The sequence below is a fragment of the Kwoniella europaea genome, chromosome 1, assembly GCF_036810445.1.
Source record: "Kwoniella europaea PYCC6329 chromosome 1, complete sequence".
Lineage (NCBI taxonomy): Eukaryota > Fungi > Basidiomycota > Tremellomycetes > Tremellales > Cryptococcaceae > Kwoniella > Kwoniella europaea.
The window spans coordinates 12,814,049-12,832,633 of NC_089487.1; the positions used below are offsets into that span (position 1 = coordinate 12,814,049).

Genomic DNA, 18,585 nt, shown 5'->3' on the forward strand with positions numbered 1-18,585 from the left:
AATAAGTATAACACACTTATATAAGTGAAACCTCGACGGAGATCAGAACCATGCCGCCCAACCTATCATCACAAGTGTTCATCAGCATGGTGAAACCTTTCTAATACCAAGTATACACCAAGTTTAGTTGTATAGAATCACTCACCATGATATATCCTCGCCAAATGCTCTACATCCCTAGCCTCCTGAATGAGCATATTAACCGTATATTCTACGCTCAACCCCGTTCCCAACTTATTCTTAATCTTATTCAACACTCTATCAGCTTTTTCTTTCACGTTCGCATCGTGCATTATCAACTCTCCAATGGGTAATGCCAACCCTCCTTGAGCTCTTTGTAATTTATCTGGATCACCTGCCCAGGCATATAAAGGATCGTTCTTAAACACTTCTAACACCGTTAGGATGAGTGATGACGATGTACGTAGTACTCTAAGGGTATGTTCGGAACATCGTCGGAAAGTTCCTTCTATACCTGATATACCGAGTCCATCGACGATATCGTTCGTGAGTCGGAATGGAACTTTTTCTGGTATACGAAGTTTTCTACCCTATAGATGATTGAAAACAAACAACTGATGTCAGCAGTTGAAGAGATCAGCCCACTCCGGCCCACTCACATCCTCGAAGACAATCCCAAAATCAATATGCACCAACTCCCCCGTCACCTGATCAATCAAAATATTACTACAATGTCTATCACCCAACCCCACCATCCAGCCCACTATACTAGTCACAGCTACCGATCTTGAATAATTCAATCTCATGGTGAACCACGCCATTGGATCCTTATATTTTTCAACGAAGAAATGCCTTAAGACAGGTTTGAATTGGGTCATGCATTCTTGATACTTCTTCGGTAAGTCGGCAGATTTCGGATCTCGATCTTGGATCTTAGATATCTTCGCTTGGAATTCTGCAGGGAAAATGTCCATCCCTTGTCGATACCTGTCAAGATCACAGATCGCAAACCATCCATCAACCACCCTTTCTTGATCATGTACAGTACGAGATGGACTCAGACTCACTTCATATGAGCAGGTTTCAACCACTCTCCAATCCCTCTTGTGCCCTCTACAAACTCGATGATACCAGTTCTCTCGGGGAGAGGTACGACATTGTATGTTCTGAATCTTAGATTTCTCGCTTTCGCCTGTCTATCTCTAATGAGGAGATCATTGGTCATGGTGAATACTTGTTCCATCACTGCATCTTGTCGTACTTCATCATCCGCTTTGAACTGTGACAAGGAAACGAACGATCAGCACATACTTGTATTTTTACCGTATTGACGAAGGCTCCAGAGATTGGATATGTCATCACTTACCAGCTGCTGATGCTGCTTATCATTCGTGTCATACACCCTCATAATCTTCGGTCTATGTACACCACCAGCGATCATATACGTCGACCCGTACCTTCGCAGAGTGGGAATATCCATATATGCCAAACTTTTATCGATGGGTATAGAGCTCGTCGCAATGGGTATACGTAAATTGGTCAGATGTTTAAGAGGACAATTTGTCGGTAAGTTATATTGAGAACCGGCTTTTGGTTTCCTACTTCCACCACCATTATCAGAGGAAGACTGAGATTGGGATCTCTCTTCATATCTTGACCAATTCACCGAAGCCACCACGAAGATCTTCATCTGTTTCGCAGCTTCATGCGCCAGAGTATCTTTCGACCCAGCCAGCACATTCAGGATTTCTAATGCAGCCGGTCCACGTCCTTGGTTCTCAGCATCGGTAGATTTCCTTCTTGCCGAGCTCGGGGGTGATACTCCATGAGCTAGCGTTATGACCTGATATAAGATATGATAAGGATGTTCTTTACTCATCTTCAACAATAGCCCATTCAGATTCGTATTAAACTTGGTAGGTGTAGTGGGTCGATATAATCTGGCTGCTAGTTGAGGTCCAAGGAAAACGAATTTATATGATGGTATACGATTCAATGTCCCTTTGAAAGAATCATTGATCTCTTCGCTCTCATCGTGCTGCAGCCATAATGAGACCAGTTGGGTGGTAGAGTCATCATGGGCATCCGATAAAGCCAAAGCTTGAGCGTACATCCGCAAAGCCATCTTGATATATGCTAATAGTTCGCTCTCCAAGCCTTTGATGGCTTTCTCATCTTCTTGATCCTCCTGGGCAGCTTTAGAAGGTTTCGAGGAGCTTTCTCTCCTTGAGCTTGATTTTGACGATCCTAGAATATGTGATTCTTGGGCTCGTCTCTCGCGATACGACCTAAGCCTTTCAAGTTCAGATGATTTGGACAAGTTGGTATAATGATCATCGGCGAAACACGCATATTCGTAGTAGATTTTAGCTTGTTCCGCATTGGGTATCTTGCTATGAAAAGCTAGCTTCCAAGCATCGTCAAATATACTTTTGATCTCGGTAGCAGCTTTGAGTTTAGCTAGATCGGTCCAATGAGCCTAAATTCCAAACGATTTATCAGTCAATCCGATTCCCGATATACGCATCAACAAGAATAGATGAGTGAGGATCGACTCACAATTCGACCATAAAGCACTGCCAGTCTACCGGGATTGGCAGGTTTCCTACTCTGCACTTCATGTACTAGATCCCGAGCATGTTGAATTGCCAGACCGTGTTCGTTCTGAGCCCATAAAACTTGACTGAACGCATCTTGAGCTTCGTCCGAAGGTGTTCTACCCATTTCCAGTTGTTGGACCGCTGTGATAGCATTGACAGAAGCTTGGATATTATCATCATTTTTGGCCATTTCAGCAAGTCGGAGATGACATGTCTTCTGGAGAGAAGCGAGAAGTTCAGCTTTCGGACTAAGCAAATCACCCAACGTGTTTTTACTTTCTCTCTGTCGTCCTGAATCAAGAAGGGATAATCGAGTTGCCGTTAGACGTTCGGCACTGGTGAAGCTGGATATCACGTCAGCGATCAACTCATCTCATGTCACAAAGGACTGACTTACTCGAATGATTTATCAACATTAGCGAATCCAGGTACCCGAGCAATGCCCCCAGCATTATTCGCAGCGTTCTCGAGTGATGACTGAAAATCATTATCCAACCAATGTGCCGCTTCTCTCAAACAGAGTAGATTTGTAGTGGTCTTCTTGATCTGAGCCATTCTTTCCATCCCTAAGCCACTTAAGCGGTCTATCTCGACCTTGATAGACTCATTGACTATCTTTAGAGCAGCTTGTGTATCTCGTTCTCTGTGAACAGCTCGTAATGCAGAATAGAGACTACCTTGAGGCGTTCTTGAAAGCTGTTCACCCATCGGTAGATCCCAATCACCTGTCCTCCAAGCTAATTCAAAGAAGAATGGATCTTCATCTACACCTTCTTGTCCAGTCTGGAGAGTCATCGAGCTTGCTAAGCGATTAAATCCGAAGGAATGCAGATTATGTAAAGCCGGTAAGAAGATATTGGAGGTGTTGCTGGAAGCAGTTTCGATAAATGCTCCATTCCAGCCGAAAGCCCTTTGAGACTGTCCTTCGTGCTCTAATCTCCGGAGAAGAGCATCTCGCACGTCGTGATTTTGGATACCGTAGAAACCATCGGGATCTTCAACATTACTATATATTTCGTACATGATCTAAGAATACTCGATCAGTGCAATCCCACAAAGATCATGGTTCCATCAGGAACGATTGACGATAACTCAGTAGGGAGGTTCTGTTACCGATGATCAGAGGGACCGATGCTAACTCACCTTCTGAACCCTCTTATCACCTTCCTCGACCCCACCTCCTTCTTGATCCCCGGCCAGCTCCAAAAACAACAAAGCCGTAGCATACGCACCGCACTTCACCGCAGCCTCACTAAGGAGGACATAATCAATTTCCAGCCAAGCATTATATCCCAATTCTCCATTTCGATAATGTGGTTGGAAATGTCTTAGATGGAGTATGGTATCGATGATCGAGTGTATCGTACCTAAGCTAGCTGATGGCCACTGAATGACCAAGCTGAAATGCGCCGAGAGGATTTTTGATCGTTGTAAGGTTATTTCAGGATGAGTGGATGCTCCACACGTCAAGGAAGCTTGAATCAGGTGGGGAAGTAAGAATCTTAATGAGACGGTTGAAGAGTTGATGAGTGGTTGAAGCGATTGATAAAATCGATCATCGGTTGATACGACCTGACAGAGTATTTTGACTAACTCTCGACACCAACGATCGGTTGATCTTGAGTACTTGATCCATGCAGCCTGATTGATATTTTCGTCCAATGCTAAGTCGTCACCACTTTGAGGTGGAATGTGGATGGGAGTAAGCGCCGATATCTGACCGAGTACATGGGGTGGTAAAAAAGACGAGGATACTAAATCTTCGATCATCGGTAACATCCCTTGTAGAGCTCTATAAGCTATTGACCTAGTCTGATGGCTGGGATCGTCTATGAGTCGAGCAACTTCCTGCACTATTGAAGAGCGCAAAGTAGCCTCGGGATCCTTGATCTGCTTACTCGAGCTGATGGTGAGGTTACTGTTCTTGTAGCTCGAGAATAGTTTCATCGAACCTAGAGGTGGCGCACGAATCTGACCATCTGCCAGGTAGAGTATCTCTAAGAAAGCATTGATACCATCCATATCCGAATTGTCAATAAACTTGCCTTTCAGATGCCAAAAGAGGGACTGGACGAAGGTTTCGATAGCCTCAGGTTTCGTACCTGTTTTGATGACTTGTAAATACTGTTTACACAGCTCTCCAGCATCCTTCATTGTTCTACTTTTGCTCAGGTTCACTAAATCAGTATAAAAAGGGGAATACGGATCTGTCATTTTCCCTCGAAGTGTTTCAGGCCATAATGCCAGAGCCGTTTGGAAGGCTACTTTAGTATTCTCGTTGTCTGTCCATATTCGAGCACTCTGGATTATCCAGTCCTCTAGTCCATCTCCCACTTCTCTACCCGGATGTGAAGTTTCACTTAGAGCTATTCGAGCGTAGCCAAGCTGGACAAACAAATCAGTCAAGTTTGACATGGATCCTTTGTGAGAGTTGAGCTGCCTAAATGCCCATGCAGCCATCGATAAAGCGATTCCGCAAATATCAGGTTGAGGTAAAATAGCGAGCATTTCTCTGAGAAATGCTTGCAAGATAGTCGGATCTTGGAACTCTTTCGGATGCAGAACCACAAGTAGCGAGAGAGACCGCAAGGACCTTCGTTGTTCACTTACGAGGAACGCATCGTTTATTCTACTTGTAAGTCGATTGATTGCGTTGAAGACCATTTTGACGGTTGACAGGGAGGGATGCTGTTTCTTCAGGTACTGATAAGCGGCGATGATATTCTGAGCAGCAGCGAAAGGGTCTATAGCTGTATTACCGATCGGGAGCGTATCATTCATCATCAGTTCCAAATATAGACTCCCGACTGATTGGTCAGATGTCATTTCGTTGAGAATAACCGCGATTTCATTTGTGGAAAGTTGAAGATCTAACAACTCCCAAAGATGCGCTGCTATTCTATCGATTGATGCTTCTAGCTTTTTATTAAGCCCTTTTTTAGTATCGCCTCCGGGTAGGTTGCTTAGAATGTCCATAGCATCTTGGACGGATTGTTTGGCAGCGGTGTCAGGGTTGAAAGCTTTAGAGTACACTATAGCAGCTGTAGAAGCGAAAGCTTGATCGATACTATCTTCAATAGGGATTCCAGAAGCTTCACAAGCTGATGTGTAGAAATCGATATACCCTTCCGCTAGCATGAATGGCCCCACTTGTTGCAAACAGGCTTGAGAGTAGGCTTTTCTCGTGGGAAATCCGTATAATCGATGAGGGATTTTCATGGCTAGCTGATTACCAAGTAATTGACTTCGAATGATAACTATCGCATACGGGAGATATAGCTCGGATATGGAAGATAGTCCGAGTCGACAAGAAACCGCCTCCAATCCGGACTGAAGATGACCGTTGTAGGCCGAGGTGATAGAAGGAATCTCGTAAAGATGAAATACCGCTGCTGATCTTTGTTGAGCGGTCGCAATACAGCAGTTCAGCTTCCATAGAGTATGAGATACGAAAGAATCGAAATGCTTGTCGTCGCCAGGCTGTTTATTCAACACTTGAAAGTAGAATGCGAAATGTCGATTCAGAGGTAGAATAGGTCGATAAAAGACTGAAGAAGCCGAAGTAACAGCTCTAAGCCTCACTCTCGCGTCGACATCCAGTAATGATCCGGATAAGTAAGCTAAAGGATCGGAATTGTCCGCTTCTTCATCCGTTTCGACGTGATCCTGCATGCCTTGTACCCACAAGTCCTTGGCTAAATCGCAACGTAAGAATTCTTCTAAGAAGCGTAGCATTCCCATCTTGACTTTCCAAGAGGTGATGGTCCCTTTATCAATCCTTGAAGCGAAGTAGCAGACTAGATGTATTGCTCTTTCTCCGACATCCGATTTGAGACCATCAACGTCCAACCATACTGGCATGGAACATTTGATGAATTCCAAGCATAGACTTAACAAGCCTGTATTTCTAGAAAACGCATAAGATCTAAGCATCTCTTCTAGAGCGTCCATGACTAGCTCAACAGCATCTCCACCTAAGCGAAGCCACCTGTTGTTGACAGCAACACAAAGGGCTTTTCCGATCTCCAGAAATCTTGATCCTTCCGTTACTAATAGAGCATTGACCAGCTGAGGATCTTTATATGGTTTTTGTAGGTTGGATACCAGCATATAGCCTTTCAATCTCAATGCTATAGCTGTGTTAAGCAAAGAAGCTGAAGTGCGCTGACATTCTATAGCTTCTTTAGAGAGCGGCATGGCATCGGTTTCAACATTCCTGATCTCGCCGAAGTCGTCGTCGTCAATATGACCGGCCGCAGGCACACTGTTGCCGTTGGTGGCGGAGGAGGAGGAGGAGTTCAGATTGCTGACGAGGTGCAAACAAAGGCTGAAGATGTCCTTGAAAGCGGCGGACACCTATAGAAGACACGAGTCAAAGGGTCAAAAACAGTCACAACATCGCAAACCGATATGATTAACTCACCGTGGGTAATAACAATATCTGATTGACCAAATGATGTGGTGCAGGCCGATTGATCATAGCCTGAATCGGTGTTATAGGTGTGGGCGGGAGATTATAGCTTCCACTTGGGGGTATCTGACTTGGAAGACCAAGTGTTTGAGACGGTCCAGATCCTGATTCTGCTTTCGATCCGTTCACGGTGTTTCTGTCACCTACATGGGATGTCATTTGCGTATCGTACCGAGAAGCCGGAAGAAGATCTTGTCTGATACCGGATTGTGTGTCTGGCTGAATCAATAACGGCCAGTCATCCTCCTGTGTGATTGCTGAGTGGACGAGGGGTTCAAGACCTCTCCAGATCAAGTGTTGGGCAGGAATGCTGTACCCATTTGAGAGGAAAGTCGGTTGAATAGCCGTCAGAAGTCGAATAGCTGAATGGATACAATCGGAATCGGGAACACTTCCGTTGAGCTGTATGGTAGCTTGGAAGGATAAGGCGATGACTATGAGATCCACACATCTCCTGATTCTTTCGGCAGGTACGGCTGCCCCTTTGATGCTTTCCCAGTCCGTAGCCAAAGCCGATAGCGTAGAAGAAAGAAACGTTGAAATCCGCCTTCCTCGTCCCTCGAGATAACCGAGGGATTCTGATGAGAGCGCTTGCGCATTTGACTCCGTCGACTGATCGGTGTCGCCGTTTTTCATTTGTTCTTGTGGGAAAGTGCCATAGAGAAGGAATTCTCGTATGTGTTTAGTCCTGGTTTCTTCCAATATCCGATCAACGATCGCAGCATCAGGTAAAACCTCGTCGGTAGTGATCTCGCGAAGGGGATGATGACGAAACCCAGCTATCGACGCGAGAAGACGAAGGATATCCGCTGAGGTTTGTTGTTCCATCCTCGAAGTCCCTCTGGGACCCTCTGCAAGACCACACTTCTCTAACCAGCTCAGAACCTTATTTTCCAGTCCCAAGGAGTACAGTCCTACGTCCGATTTTGCCATTTCGAGGGCGAGAGAGAGTAAGGCACAGACCGAGTCGTAAGGAAACACTGGACCTTGAATATCAACGTTTCGGAGTAAAGAGTGGATGTCCTTGATAGCTTGTGCTGGATCCAGTTTATCGACGTGAAGGAGCGTATACGCTGCGTGACATGCAGCTCGACAAACATTGGAATTTGATGATTTACGGATGGCATGAGTCCATACCTTCTTCCAATCTGTCTCTTCGGACTTCTTCTGAGCTAGTCGTGAAGAAGGTGAATCAAGTAGAGACTTGCTCTCCGTTTGATCTGCTTGGAGGTATTCATGCGATATCTTTGCAAGGATAGATAATCCCACAAATGCCCATGATTGAAGCCGCTCGTCGTCTTCATCTAGTAAATCCAGCATTGTACGCCGTATTTCCAGCTGAGCTTCGTTGTGAAGTTTGCAGATATGTCTGTTGGAGAGAAAGATGATGACTTGTAAGGCCAGAAGGCGATTCTTGACTGTACCTAATCGAGCGGAAGAGATGAGAGAATTGATATTGTTCTCGGTCCTCCGACGCTTCGATGGACCATTGTTTTGAGTGGGAGTGGCTGGATGTGAGAGTGATTGTGATTCGTACAACTGCATCATTCTATCAGCCAAGCTGTCATCATCGTCTGATGAACCAGACTTACATAAAGAGACGTGTCCATATAAAGTTCCAATACTGCCCAGGTCATGGCATGCTCATGACTGAAGTCAAATCCAGCTCCTATACCTCGTAGTTCGAATGGTCCGTCCATGGATCCTGACGATTTTAACCTTAAGACCCCAATGTCTAGGGCTTCTATCCCCCATTTGTTGATCGTTTCCCTCGACAGACCATCCATAAGCTTCTCCAGCGTATCTCTGACTCCCGTCGCATGTTTACTCTCCAACAGAGTTTTGTGGGTGACAAACGGTAGTAATATGCGAATAGCTATCAATACCTGCTCTCTCAAAGCTTTGTTTCTGGTACCCCACAGCGAGACAAGCTGGGGGAGTAGTTTCAGTCCTGCTGAGAGCGTGTCATCTCGACAATTCAATTCGAGCTCTGTCAATAGTATATTGAGTGAACGAAATACTGATGAGTGTGCCGAGGTCTCCGTAGAGTACAGGTTGAAAAACCGATGTATCTTGAGTAAAAGGGTATAGCCAGGTCTTTCGATTGGGGTAATCAGGTTATCCTTTGAGGGTAGAGGCGGTATAAGAGGTGCTGCCGATGACGAGAGAAGTATGGGTACGAGGGTGAGAAGTTCGGCATTGATTTGGGATATCATAGATCGTCCGCTTCGCCTCGAAGATGCAGCTTGAGTAGAGTGCCCGTCGATATCCATTCCTCCATTCCCATTTTCCTCTTCTTCAAGTTCTCCATCTTCCCAGGCATCATCAATCACTACTTCATCTCCTAACACAGCTGACCAACATATGTTCATCAGAATCTTCCAGCTTGTTTGATCGAGACTTTCCAAATGGGGTGGATAGCTCAACAGCGTCCGCAGGGCTTTGGTGTAATCTAAAGCTGCAGGAGGGAATATCTGATTCGAGAATACCAATAATCTTGTCATATGATTAAACAGTGACAAAAAAGGTCTCTTCGAGATCATATGAACTGTCCTTTCGGCCATCCATCGAATGAGGGAAATAGCATCAGCTAGTCGTTTGTCGGCTATAGCAAGTCAAATCAGCTAAATGAGCTTGGGCAGAATGAATATTGACTCACCCGTAGATGTGGCACAAGCTTTTACGACCAGTTTCTTTTCCATCACCACCGTCTGAAACAAGCATTGATAAAATGCTATCCATGCTGCACCACCTTCTTTTCTAGCTGTTTCCCCGAATGCATTGAGGTTTTCTCTGTTACTGAATATCTCTCTGACCAGCTCTATCCCTTGAGTACGGTCTTTGATCTTATCCGAGGTGGTTAGTCGGAGAGCGGTCTGCAGACCTTGGACATTGTTCATGGTGGAGGTGTGGGTATCATTAGGATGAGGTGGGGGATCTGTGTGGTGTAGATATCTGTGCCAGAGTGAACAACAGGATTTATCTAATTCTCTTTGTTCCCCTCCCAGAGGTCCACCTTCCTCAAGGGTAGTGGCTGATCACTAGATATATCGTCTGTCTGTGAGAGGAAAGGTGAAAAGATAATTTGGGGAGTGAAATGAGTGACATCGAGTGAAATCAAGAGTGAACCTTCGGTATTCATCCTGAGCCGAACTGATAGTGGGGGAAATTTGATCCCGTTCAGTCTTGTGTCAGTCCAGTCAACCGGGCGAACAGTGCGAACAGTGCGCGTCATGTCATGTCATGTAGCTATGCTATCCAACCTGAACATTTATAGATATCATACAGACACTGTCCACCCCTACCACTGACACTCAAAAGGCTAATAACATGGCTCGCTCGATGATGGATATAGAAGACGAACTATCCAGATTGTGGGGTCTGGTAGGGGAGTTATCAGGTATGTACTTGTTCAATATGGGTGTGGATATCGATTCCTTTCATGATCATTCGCTCACTTCGGGACCCATCAACGAAACAGACCAACTGGCGCAGAATCGAGCATTGGTAACTCAGCTCAAGTCGAGATCGGAGAATGTCAAAGGTCAAGCGGCTCATGTAGGCACCGGATTCCCATTGAGGAGGTTCAATCTGGATATATCGAATGGTATGTTCAGAAAAGATCAAACTCTGATTGGAAGTGTGTTCAAATGGCTGACCATCGCTTTCGTATGCAGAGGAATTTCAATCAGAACTTGAAGCGTTCTCCTCACATCTCGTTACCGAAAATCAGCAGCTGCAACATGAGAACAAGCAGCTGAATGCTCTGCTGAAAGAGTATGAACAAACGTTGGAAACGGTCATGGGGAAGTTCAGGGGTATAGCTGTGAGTATCTTCTCCTCCAATGCCATCTGTGTGTCATCGCACAAGTCTCTGGGGTCCTTGTTGAAATCATGCTAAACTAGTATCATTGACAGCACTCATCACAGCAACATGATCTATCTTTACATTCCTACTACACCTCCTTACTTCAGACATTACAAACAGCCCATTCCTCCGCCCAACTCCACGATTCCACATCCCTGTCCTTACTTCTCACTCGATTATCCACCCTGCTACGATCAGCATTACGTTCGATGGGCGGCGAAGATTCAGATAATGACTTAAGCAACTTACCGGGTTTATTAAATCTTGTTAATCACCCTGCAACAATATCTGAGATATCTTCGTCTCCGAAATCGACTGTATCGAACTTGAAGCCATTCCCCAAAGCTCCTAATAAACCTGTACATTTTCCAGGATTTATACCGGGTCAAAGTGGGGGTTATAACGGTACGGAAGGACAATCAGACTGGGCGTTAGAAAGGGAAATGGAGATATTACGATTGGAAGAGGAGAATAAAGCATTAAGAGATCTCCTAAATATATCACAAGATCTCAAACTGCCAGCTTTAGGCGATCAGGACATAATAGAAGAGGGGAAGGAGGATGAGGGTGTGAAATCGCCAGAAGGTGAAAGATCGAGAAAATCGAGTTTGACAATAGAAGAGTTGGAAGCTGGAGCAGCTATGGAAGCGGACCAATTAGCTGAATCGAATAAGATAAGAGATTCAAATACACTTCATCAGCAGCAGCATGAAGGGTTAGAAAAGGATCACGATGAGCATATAGAATCTGATCAACAGCAGCAACAGCCGGTTCCCACCACACCTCAGGAGATAAGAGAAAGTGTACTGGGGTTTGAGACGACGGAAAGACCACCTGAAGAAGCTATTGTCGATGAACCCGATGCCGAAGCAATGGATCCTAATGGGGAATAGGGGTTGAAAATAGCGTAGGGTACCAAGGATTCCAATGGTGATGAGTCAAATAAGGGGGTGGCTAGAGGATTACCTTGACTCTGCTTTCCATATCGAGTCAATCTGAGGCCTTAGTGGTACGATTCGGTCATATCGCCAAAATACTTGTTCACGATACGTCACTCGCCTAGAACATATCGTTAGGAGGATAACAATCACGTCTTGGTATGATTGTAGAACCAATATTTATCACGTGTACAGATGTATCGTATCATTAGATGTACGCATGTAGAAAAGAACACTTCATGCACTCCTGATTGGCGTCATAATCCGTTCAGACTTTCTATGCTGTTGAATTAATGCTCACTCACCTTCGTAATTGTCAAAACTGCGGAGAATTGAACGAATCCTTTGTATTTGCATCTTCTCGCTACAGCAGAGATTTCTTCACAGCGCGACAATCAACAACAGCGGCAGATGAAAGGAAAGGCTTCAGAAGTATTGCCCCGGAACCCAGACTTCATCCTTTCACCTCACCTTCTTCAGCTAGCAGTTAGAAGCATGGGGCGAGGAAGCCTGGAACGCAAGCCATTCGAGTCGACTCTGTACATACAGTTCTCAGACAGTAAGGTATAAATAGATGACTTGCGGTCTGAACAGACTGTATATCTGTCATTTGATTCCCACAATAACTACCATCTTCATATCCCCACGCAAAGATCCAATTGCGATAATCATGTCGGACGACACTAACAATCCCAAAGAAGCGTGGCAATACGTTCGTACAATTGGAAGTGGATACCGGTAAGCTGCTATGCACTTATACTACTATTGTCAAGTTCTGTTGCTGGCTACTGACTAAAACTTGATGGAATCATATGGACCCGACCTTGCGGGTCATGCGATACTTTCATTACAGCGGAATTCAAGCCTTAGTAGGATTCCATGATGACCTTCTTGTCCCTCTTCAAGGATCCGTATTCCCGTCGCGTTCGACTGCGTTAACAGGAAACATCAAGGAGACAACTCAGTCACTGAATTTCATCGAATTACTGACCAATGTTCGAGGTCTAATTCCGAGGGGCAGTCTGCGAATCCACAGATGCCTGAAATAGGTAACAAGGAGCTCAGCCAACTCTACTACGACTCCTGAGCCCACAACTTCAGCTCTTCTATTTCCTTTTCGAAATTCAGGGATGGTCTTCAAAGAACGGAAGTAGCTATTTACAAGCAATCACAGCAGGGCTCAAATTCCTGAGCTTGACGATGGTGCAATGGCTAAAATGCCACTTGATATGCTCATACAGTACTGTATGCTCAGTATTTACAATATCTTCGATATGTCACTCTCGACATGCATTTCGCATCTTAAATAGACCGATCCCCAGGTCTTGAATTACTGAGCATACTTTACAGCATCATATTGCGATTACAAAACCCATCTCCGTAAGGTTGATACACTTTCAAAGATGAATCTGTCATCACAATGCTGCATACAGTAACTTACATGAGGCGCACGGTCCTCCTTCGCCACAAGTCATCATTGGTTGACCTGAACCCCTCAAGTCTATCAAATTTACTTCTTATCTTCCTTCTTTGACTTCTTATCCTTGAAACCTCTTGAGAAAGTGATATCTTCCACCTTCGTTGTCAAGACACTTATACTTGTAACTCTACCTAGCGATACGCCACAAACTCTTCAAGTCTTGCCAACATGACTTTCCCATTTTTGGGCTATTCCCCCTGGGACTATGAGTACGATGATGAACCTGTCATTACTTCACCTCACACACCACCGTAAGTACAGTTTCTGCACTTGTAGGATGAGGTCCCCTGACTGACTCACCGTTCTGCAGATCCGCTCCTGCTTCTCCTAACACTTGTGACACCCTTTCCGTTGAGGAGAATGACGAGAGTAAGGTCTCAATGCCAGATGCTAAAAGTACCGAGATGGTGTGGTCTATCCCTCATCTATGCGAAACCATCCTGTTCCATCTTGGCAAAAAAGACATGTTCGGACTACTTCGAGTCAGCCGATTCTATTTCAACACTATCATCGCCCATAGTGGGATATACCGGAAGATACCCCACCAGATCTACTCTACTCTCTTAGAGACTTGCCCGAAAGTACGTACCCCTCCCTATTCATGTTGAAACTCTGCTCTGACCAGGACACGTAGCTGACACCCTCCATGACTACTTGATAGGAAAGGATGGATATCTGCTTTGACTCAGTCAGGAAAATCAATCTCTATTCTCGCGGTAGACCACCTCAACCAGCTCGATGGGGAAAGATCCTAACTGATTTACCTAATGTCGAAAGTATATCCCGAGGAGATAATACCTTATATCGATCTACTGAACCGAGAAAATTCATCTACGAATCCGAGTACACCGATACTGTCGTACTTGGAGAACCTCATCCCAGATTACGTTATCCTAGCTTCATACCTAAGGAGTGGATCCTTCGCCCAATTCTTCATATTACGATTAGTGGCGAGACGAAAATCCCAGGCATCGAAGAGAGAGGGAGAGTGTTCAAGGATGTTTTGTCTACTAGGGTGAAGGCTTTGGAAGGTCAACTAAAAACTTTGGATATTGATATAGCACTGCCCACTGCGGTGATTCGCCAGACCTTACAAGAGTTGAGGACATATGGATACGAAGCTCTCCGGACCTTCTCTTTCGTACAGTACGACGATGAAGTCATTGATTACCTCGAACATATACCAGAAAGTGTGAGAGACCTGGATGTTAAATCGGAATCATTCGACACTACGTATATACCAATTTTGAAATTGCTCAATCCAAACAGGATGATCAAGCTCAGGCATCTGGAGAAGCTGTGTATACGATTGACATTACCTGATTTCGCCGAAATCTGCAGTATAAAGTTACCGGACTTGACCATCAGTCAAGATGAACTTCCTCTACAATTTCTGAGAAATACTAAATTCCGCTTGACGTTCCCCAACGACCATCCCATGAATAAACCTGATCAAGTATCGACGTATAGGACATTCATACAACGTCTGGCGAGATGTATATTCCCGTTGCTGAACCCACGCGATCTCTCACATCTGGGTGGACCGCGACCGACTATCTCATCATGGAGCGATACAGCCGGATCCAAAGCCAGTCTACGCTATGATGCGGAGCATAGTCGTGCCTTGAATACCTTTTTTTCGAATGAGCTTAGCAGGCTAATTCGACAGAATGTAAAATCAGGTACGACCGCATAGATAGATAGAAGACGGTAGCAGTTCGGAACTCAATTAACTAGTTGAGGTGTATATACATCACTTCCTATAATAATGTATTCTTTGTGCAGTCTATATACTGCGCGGCGCAACCTCCTGCTGTTCTGTTGTTCTGTTTCAACGAAAACCTCAAGAGCGGCGACATCAGAGATCAATCGCCACAGGCGCTAGTGAAGGAACGGTCGAAGCAAAGTGCCTAAAAGAAAGATATGCAAGGGATGGCTCAACACCAGATCTGCGAATCACTGTGTGGATCCTTCTTCCTCCTTTTGCTTCCTCGGCTGATGTCGGTCATTTCTACATCTTCGGGGGACATTCCCCTTCTGAGGTCGGAATCGGTAGCCGAAATCCCACCAGGATCAGTAAAAGTAGCATTCCCCTTGGTGTCACGACCCGACGAATTCATCGAGATCAGCAGTTGAAGGCTCTGTGCCTTGAGCAGGGGATGGAGATGATTCTGGTGCGTTAGATAGCCTCGATTCGAGGTGAAACATGAAAGCTGGGGTGCAATTATCCTGGAAGACTATGTGTATTTCTCGGACATCAGGCAGTGTGTGCTTGAAGTATCGATAACAAGCTCACCCTTTTTTAATCTGCTTTCATTGCCATTTGTGCGTGACAGACCAATGTATTTCATATCGAGCTCTCTGTATATAATCCTTGGCGCTTGATGTTCACTCCTATCCGCACAGGTATCGCACTCTGAACCTCGGGAATGATAGAAGTTGTCCGTTCTAAACGAGTCAGGCAATTGTGTGGCGCCGTTGTAATGCTTAAAGTGGTATGTGCTGTCCAAGGAGACAGACTTGGTAGGGCAACTGGAACATTTACAGACACCCGACAGAATAAAGGGTCTTTTGCTGATGCTACGATACGTACAGGATCCACCCTCATTAGAGCTTGTCATTGACCTATCCTGTTCTTCTACTTGTAACTGTAATGCCGATTGACTCACAATCTGGGATCCTCTTTCAAAGTTGAGTGTAGATGCGTGGTGTCTCTCCACCCTGTGTGACTAGATATCAAGGGGATATACGACCGTTAGCTTCCCTGTTAGACTTGTTCTACGTATAACGGACCAGCTCACAGGTGGCAAGGCACACTTTCCAAACTTTGATTGTTCATCTGAAGATCTCTGCTTGAGCGATCCATAATGAGATGAGATAGTTTGTCTTCTTGATATACTAGTGTGCGATAGTCGATCAAGTGGTGATGAAGAACACGACTAGACCTATTATTAACCACCGACTCTCAAATGGCCTGTGGAGCTACATATACCTCAAAGGTAATGGCTAAGAAACGGAGGGAAGGGGACTTGAACATGTTGCAAGAAGCCACTTCTATTGCTGATCCTTTGAAGACTGGACTGATTGCGATTTGCAGTACTAACAAGGCCTTCTTCATGAAACATTGGGTATCACATTCCTGATGCAACAAATCTAGTGAAAAGGAGGTAGGACGACTGGTGTACAAAGTCTCCAAGAATTGGCAAGACGAGCTTCACCAAATGGCGTGTGAGTACCGCCTCGGACATGCCAAACCACACCGATGGACCGGCTCTTTTTCTCCGCGTTTCAGACTCCACTACTCGTGCTCGTTTCATCTCCATTTCCACTCCTACTATCCCTATCTATCTGTACTGGCCCCGTCAGAATGTAGGACCTGTGGATCATATATGAGGCTTCTCGCAACTTGTGGAGATACTTCCGCTATATGAAGATACACCAGAATGCCATCCAGCTCACGACGGACCACCCCTAGCATGGACGTCATCGCCCAAGTATTCTCCAACCCGTATCTTCGGTATCTGATTTTTCATGATATTCATCGAAAACTACTGGCTCCGTTACTTGGGGTATCCCAATTGTTCTTAGAAGGAGGTGCGGAATCTTTGTATAGAGATTTCGATTATCAGAATTATCACAAGCTGGTGAAGAGGTGTGAGAATGAGGTGAGCTGTTTAATCTGTTCCTCATCCATCTGATTCTTATGAGTTACTCAATCTGTGCATAAGTTGCATACTGATCATACATGTTCAAAATCCATAGGAACGACTCAGCCTATATCTCGGATGCGTAAGAACCGTCGACCTATCTAATCTTACCCGGACCATTCAAGTTGCCAAATGGTCTTCCCTTCTATCCTCTTTCCCCAATGCGACCCTTATCAAACGTTACCACGATATTCTTACTCGGCAATATACCTCTGGTGATCCCCAATCGACACCCGAATACACTTACTCTTATCCATATGCTGAACATCTCACTAAGAACAGTCAGGAGATACCGAAGGGAAGACCTGGCATACCTAAGTCGTGGAAACAAGTTAAACGTTTGACATTGAATGCGTACACCAAGGATTTCGGTGAGGATCAAAATAAAGGGGAAAAATGGAAACGAGCCCTGGTGGATAGAGTGGAAGAACTGGATAGTCCCTTGGAAGGCATATCGATTGACTTCCCCATACCAAATCGGGTCATATTGGAAGCACTCAAAAAAGTGAAGGAGATGGGATTGGGTACACCGAAAACGATATTACTCAAATCAAGTGATGAAGATCTTTTCGAATTGCTAGATCTAGTGTCGCCAACTGTTACAAACTTAAACATCTGGATAAACATAACTCATGAGAATACTCAGATATGTCTACGGGAGGTTTTGTTTAAGATACCGTGGAAGAAACTCAGATGTTTGAGGATATTCAAACTCTGCGTGAGAAGGTACCCTGCCTCTGTGGGAGATCGCCAACAAATCGAGTTGGAGGATAATCCAGGTAAATCGTTCGATCCCGAGCAGTTAGGCAATCCGTATCACTCAGGAGAATTCCATATGTTTAGTGAATTCAACTTACAGATCCTCTACCCACCTGATATGAGTGAAGATCATTTCAAACGTCAAATTCAATTAGACCTGGAACACCTCTCATCGTTGGCTAGATCCATGGTGAAGATACTAGGTTTGTTTACCTCGGTTGGATTGACGATAGGGTACAAGTCAGAGACAATGGATGATATAGTCAAGTCAAACATGTACTCCAGAAAGATGAATGATGGATTGTGGAATGAGATGAGTGTTATTAGGAAGAAATACTGGGATAAGAAGAAAGGACGACCATGAATTTGATAAAGCTGCGTATCAAGAAGCAACTGTGATGGGAACATGGTGTCGATTTGATCTGCTATCCTCCTCGCCTTGTATAGCAGTGTATGTATTGGACATGTCGTGGGTTGCATGGTACATGTGAATGTATACAATATATATATGCAGGTTCACTGGGGAGATGAGGCGTGTGCCACAAAGCGGTAAATGCCGCTCATGACAAGTCACCACTGAGAATCGCAACTCCGCGTGAAAGAAGCAAGTAAGATGAGCTGACAACGTTGATGACCATTAACATCCTCTCTGTTTCCCTCTCTGCAACTACCAATAGATCAACATAATCATCGTAAACAAATCATCGACATCCGTATCTTAGAGGGGAGGAGAGATTCAGGATCAGTGTGGAGCTCACCTCGATCAATCGCAATATCATCACTCCATCTTCACCACCCAAT

The 18,585-nt window shown here is 44.9% G+C and overlaps 4 protein-coding genes across 4 annotated transcripts; 3 read left to right on the forward strand and 1 right to left on the reverse strand.

The window, feature by feature from the left end:
* Nucleotides 1–42: 42 nt before the first annotated feature.
* Nucleotides 43–9,932, reverse strand: V865_004893 (uncharacterized protein; the record flags this gene model as incomplete). The annotated part of the gene is made up of 11 exons (XM_066228668.1): nucleotides 43–62; nucleotides 146–551; nucleotides 621–948; nucleotides 1,029–1,240; nucleotides 1,328–2,440; nucleotides 2,521–2,905; nucleotides 2,959–3,587; nucleotides 3,705–6,917; nucleotides 6,985–8,571; nucleotides 8,625–9,637; nucleotides 9,692–9,932. 11 exons carry the CDS (start codon nucleotides 9,930–9,932, stop codon nucleotides 43–45), a joined length of 9,147 nt encoding a protein of 3,048 aa, XP_066084765.1.
* A 430-nt stretch (nucleotides 9,933–10,362) lies between these two features.
* On the forward strand, nucleotides 10,363–11,793 carry V865_004894 (uncharacterized protein; the record flags this gene model as incomplete). The annotated part of the gene is made up of 4 exons (XM_066228669.1): nucleotides 10,363–10,432; nucleotides 10,514–10,639; nucleotides 10,710–10,858; nucleotides 10,951–11,793. The coding sequence occupies 4 exons, from the start codon at nucleotides 10,363–10,365 to the stop codon at nucleotides 11,791–11,793; spliced, it is 1,188 nt and encodes a 395-aa protein (XP_066084766.1).
* A 1,693-nt stretch (nucleotides 11,794–13,486) lies between these two features.
* Nucleotides 13,487–15,014, forward strand: V865_004895 (uncharacterized protein; the record flags this gene model as incomplete). Its single annotated transcript, XM_066228670.1, has 3 exons — nucleotides 13,487–13,569; nucleotides 13,629–13,899; nucleotides 13,980–15,014. 3 exons carry the CDS (start codon nucleotides 13,487–13,489, stop codon nucleotides 15,012–15,014), a joined length of 1,389 nt encoding a protein of 462 aa, XP_066084767.1.
* A 1,747-nt stretch (nucleotides 15,015–16,761) lies between these two features.
* V865_004896 (uncharacterized protein) lies at nucleotides 16,762–18,148 on the forward strand (the record flags this gene model as incomplete). The annotated part of the gene is made up of 2 exons (XM_066228671.1): nucleotides 16,762–16,983; nucleotides 17,081–18,148. The coding sequence occupies 2 exons, from the start codon at nucleotides 16,762–16,764 to the stop codon at nucleotides 18,146–18,148; spliced, it is 1,290 nt and encodes a 429-aa protein (XP_066084768.1).
* Nucleotides 18,149–18,585: the final 437 nt, after the last annotated feature.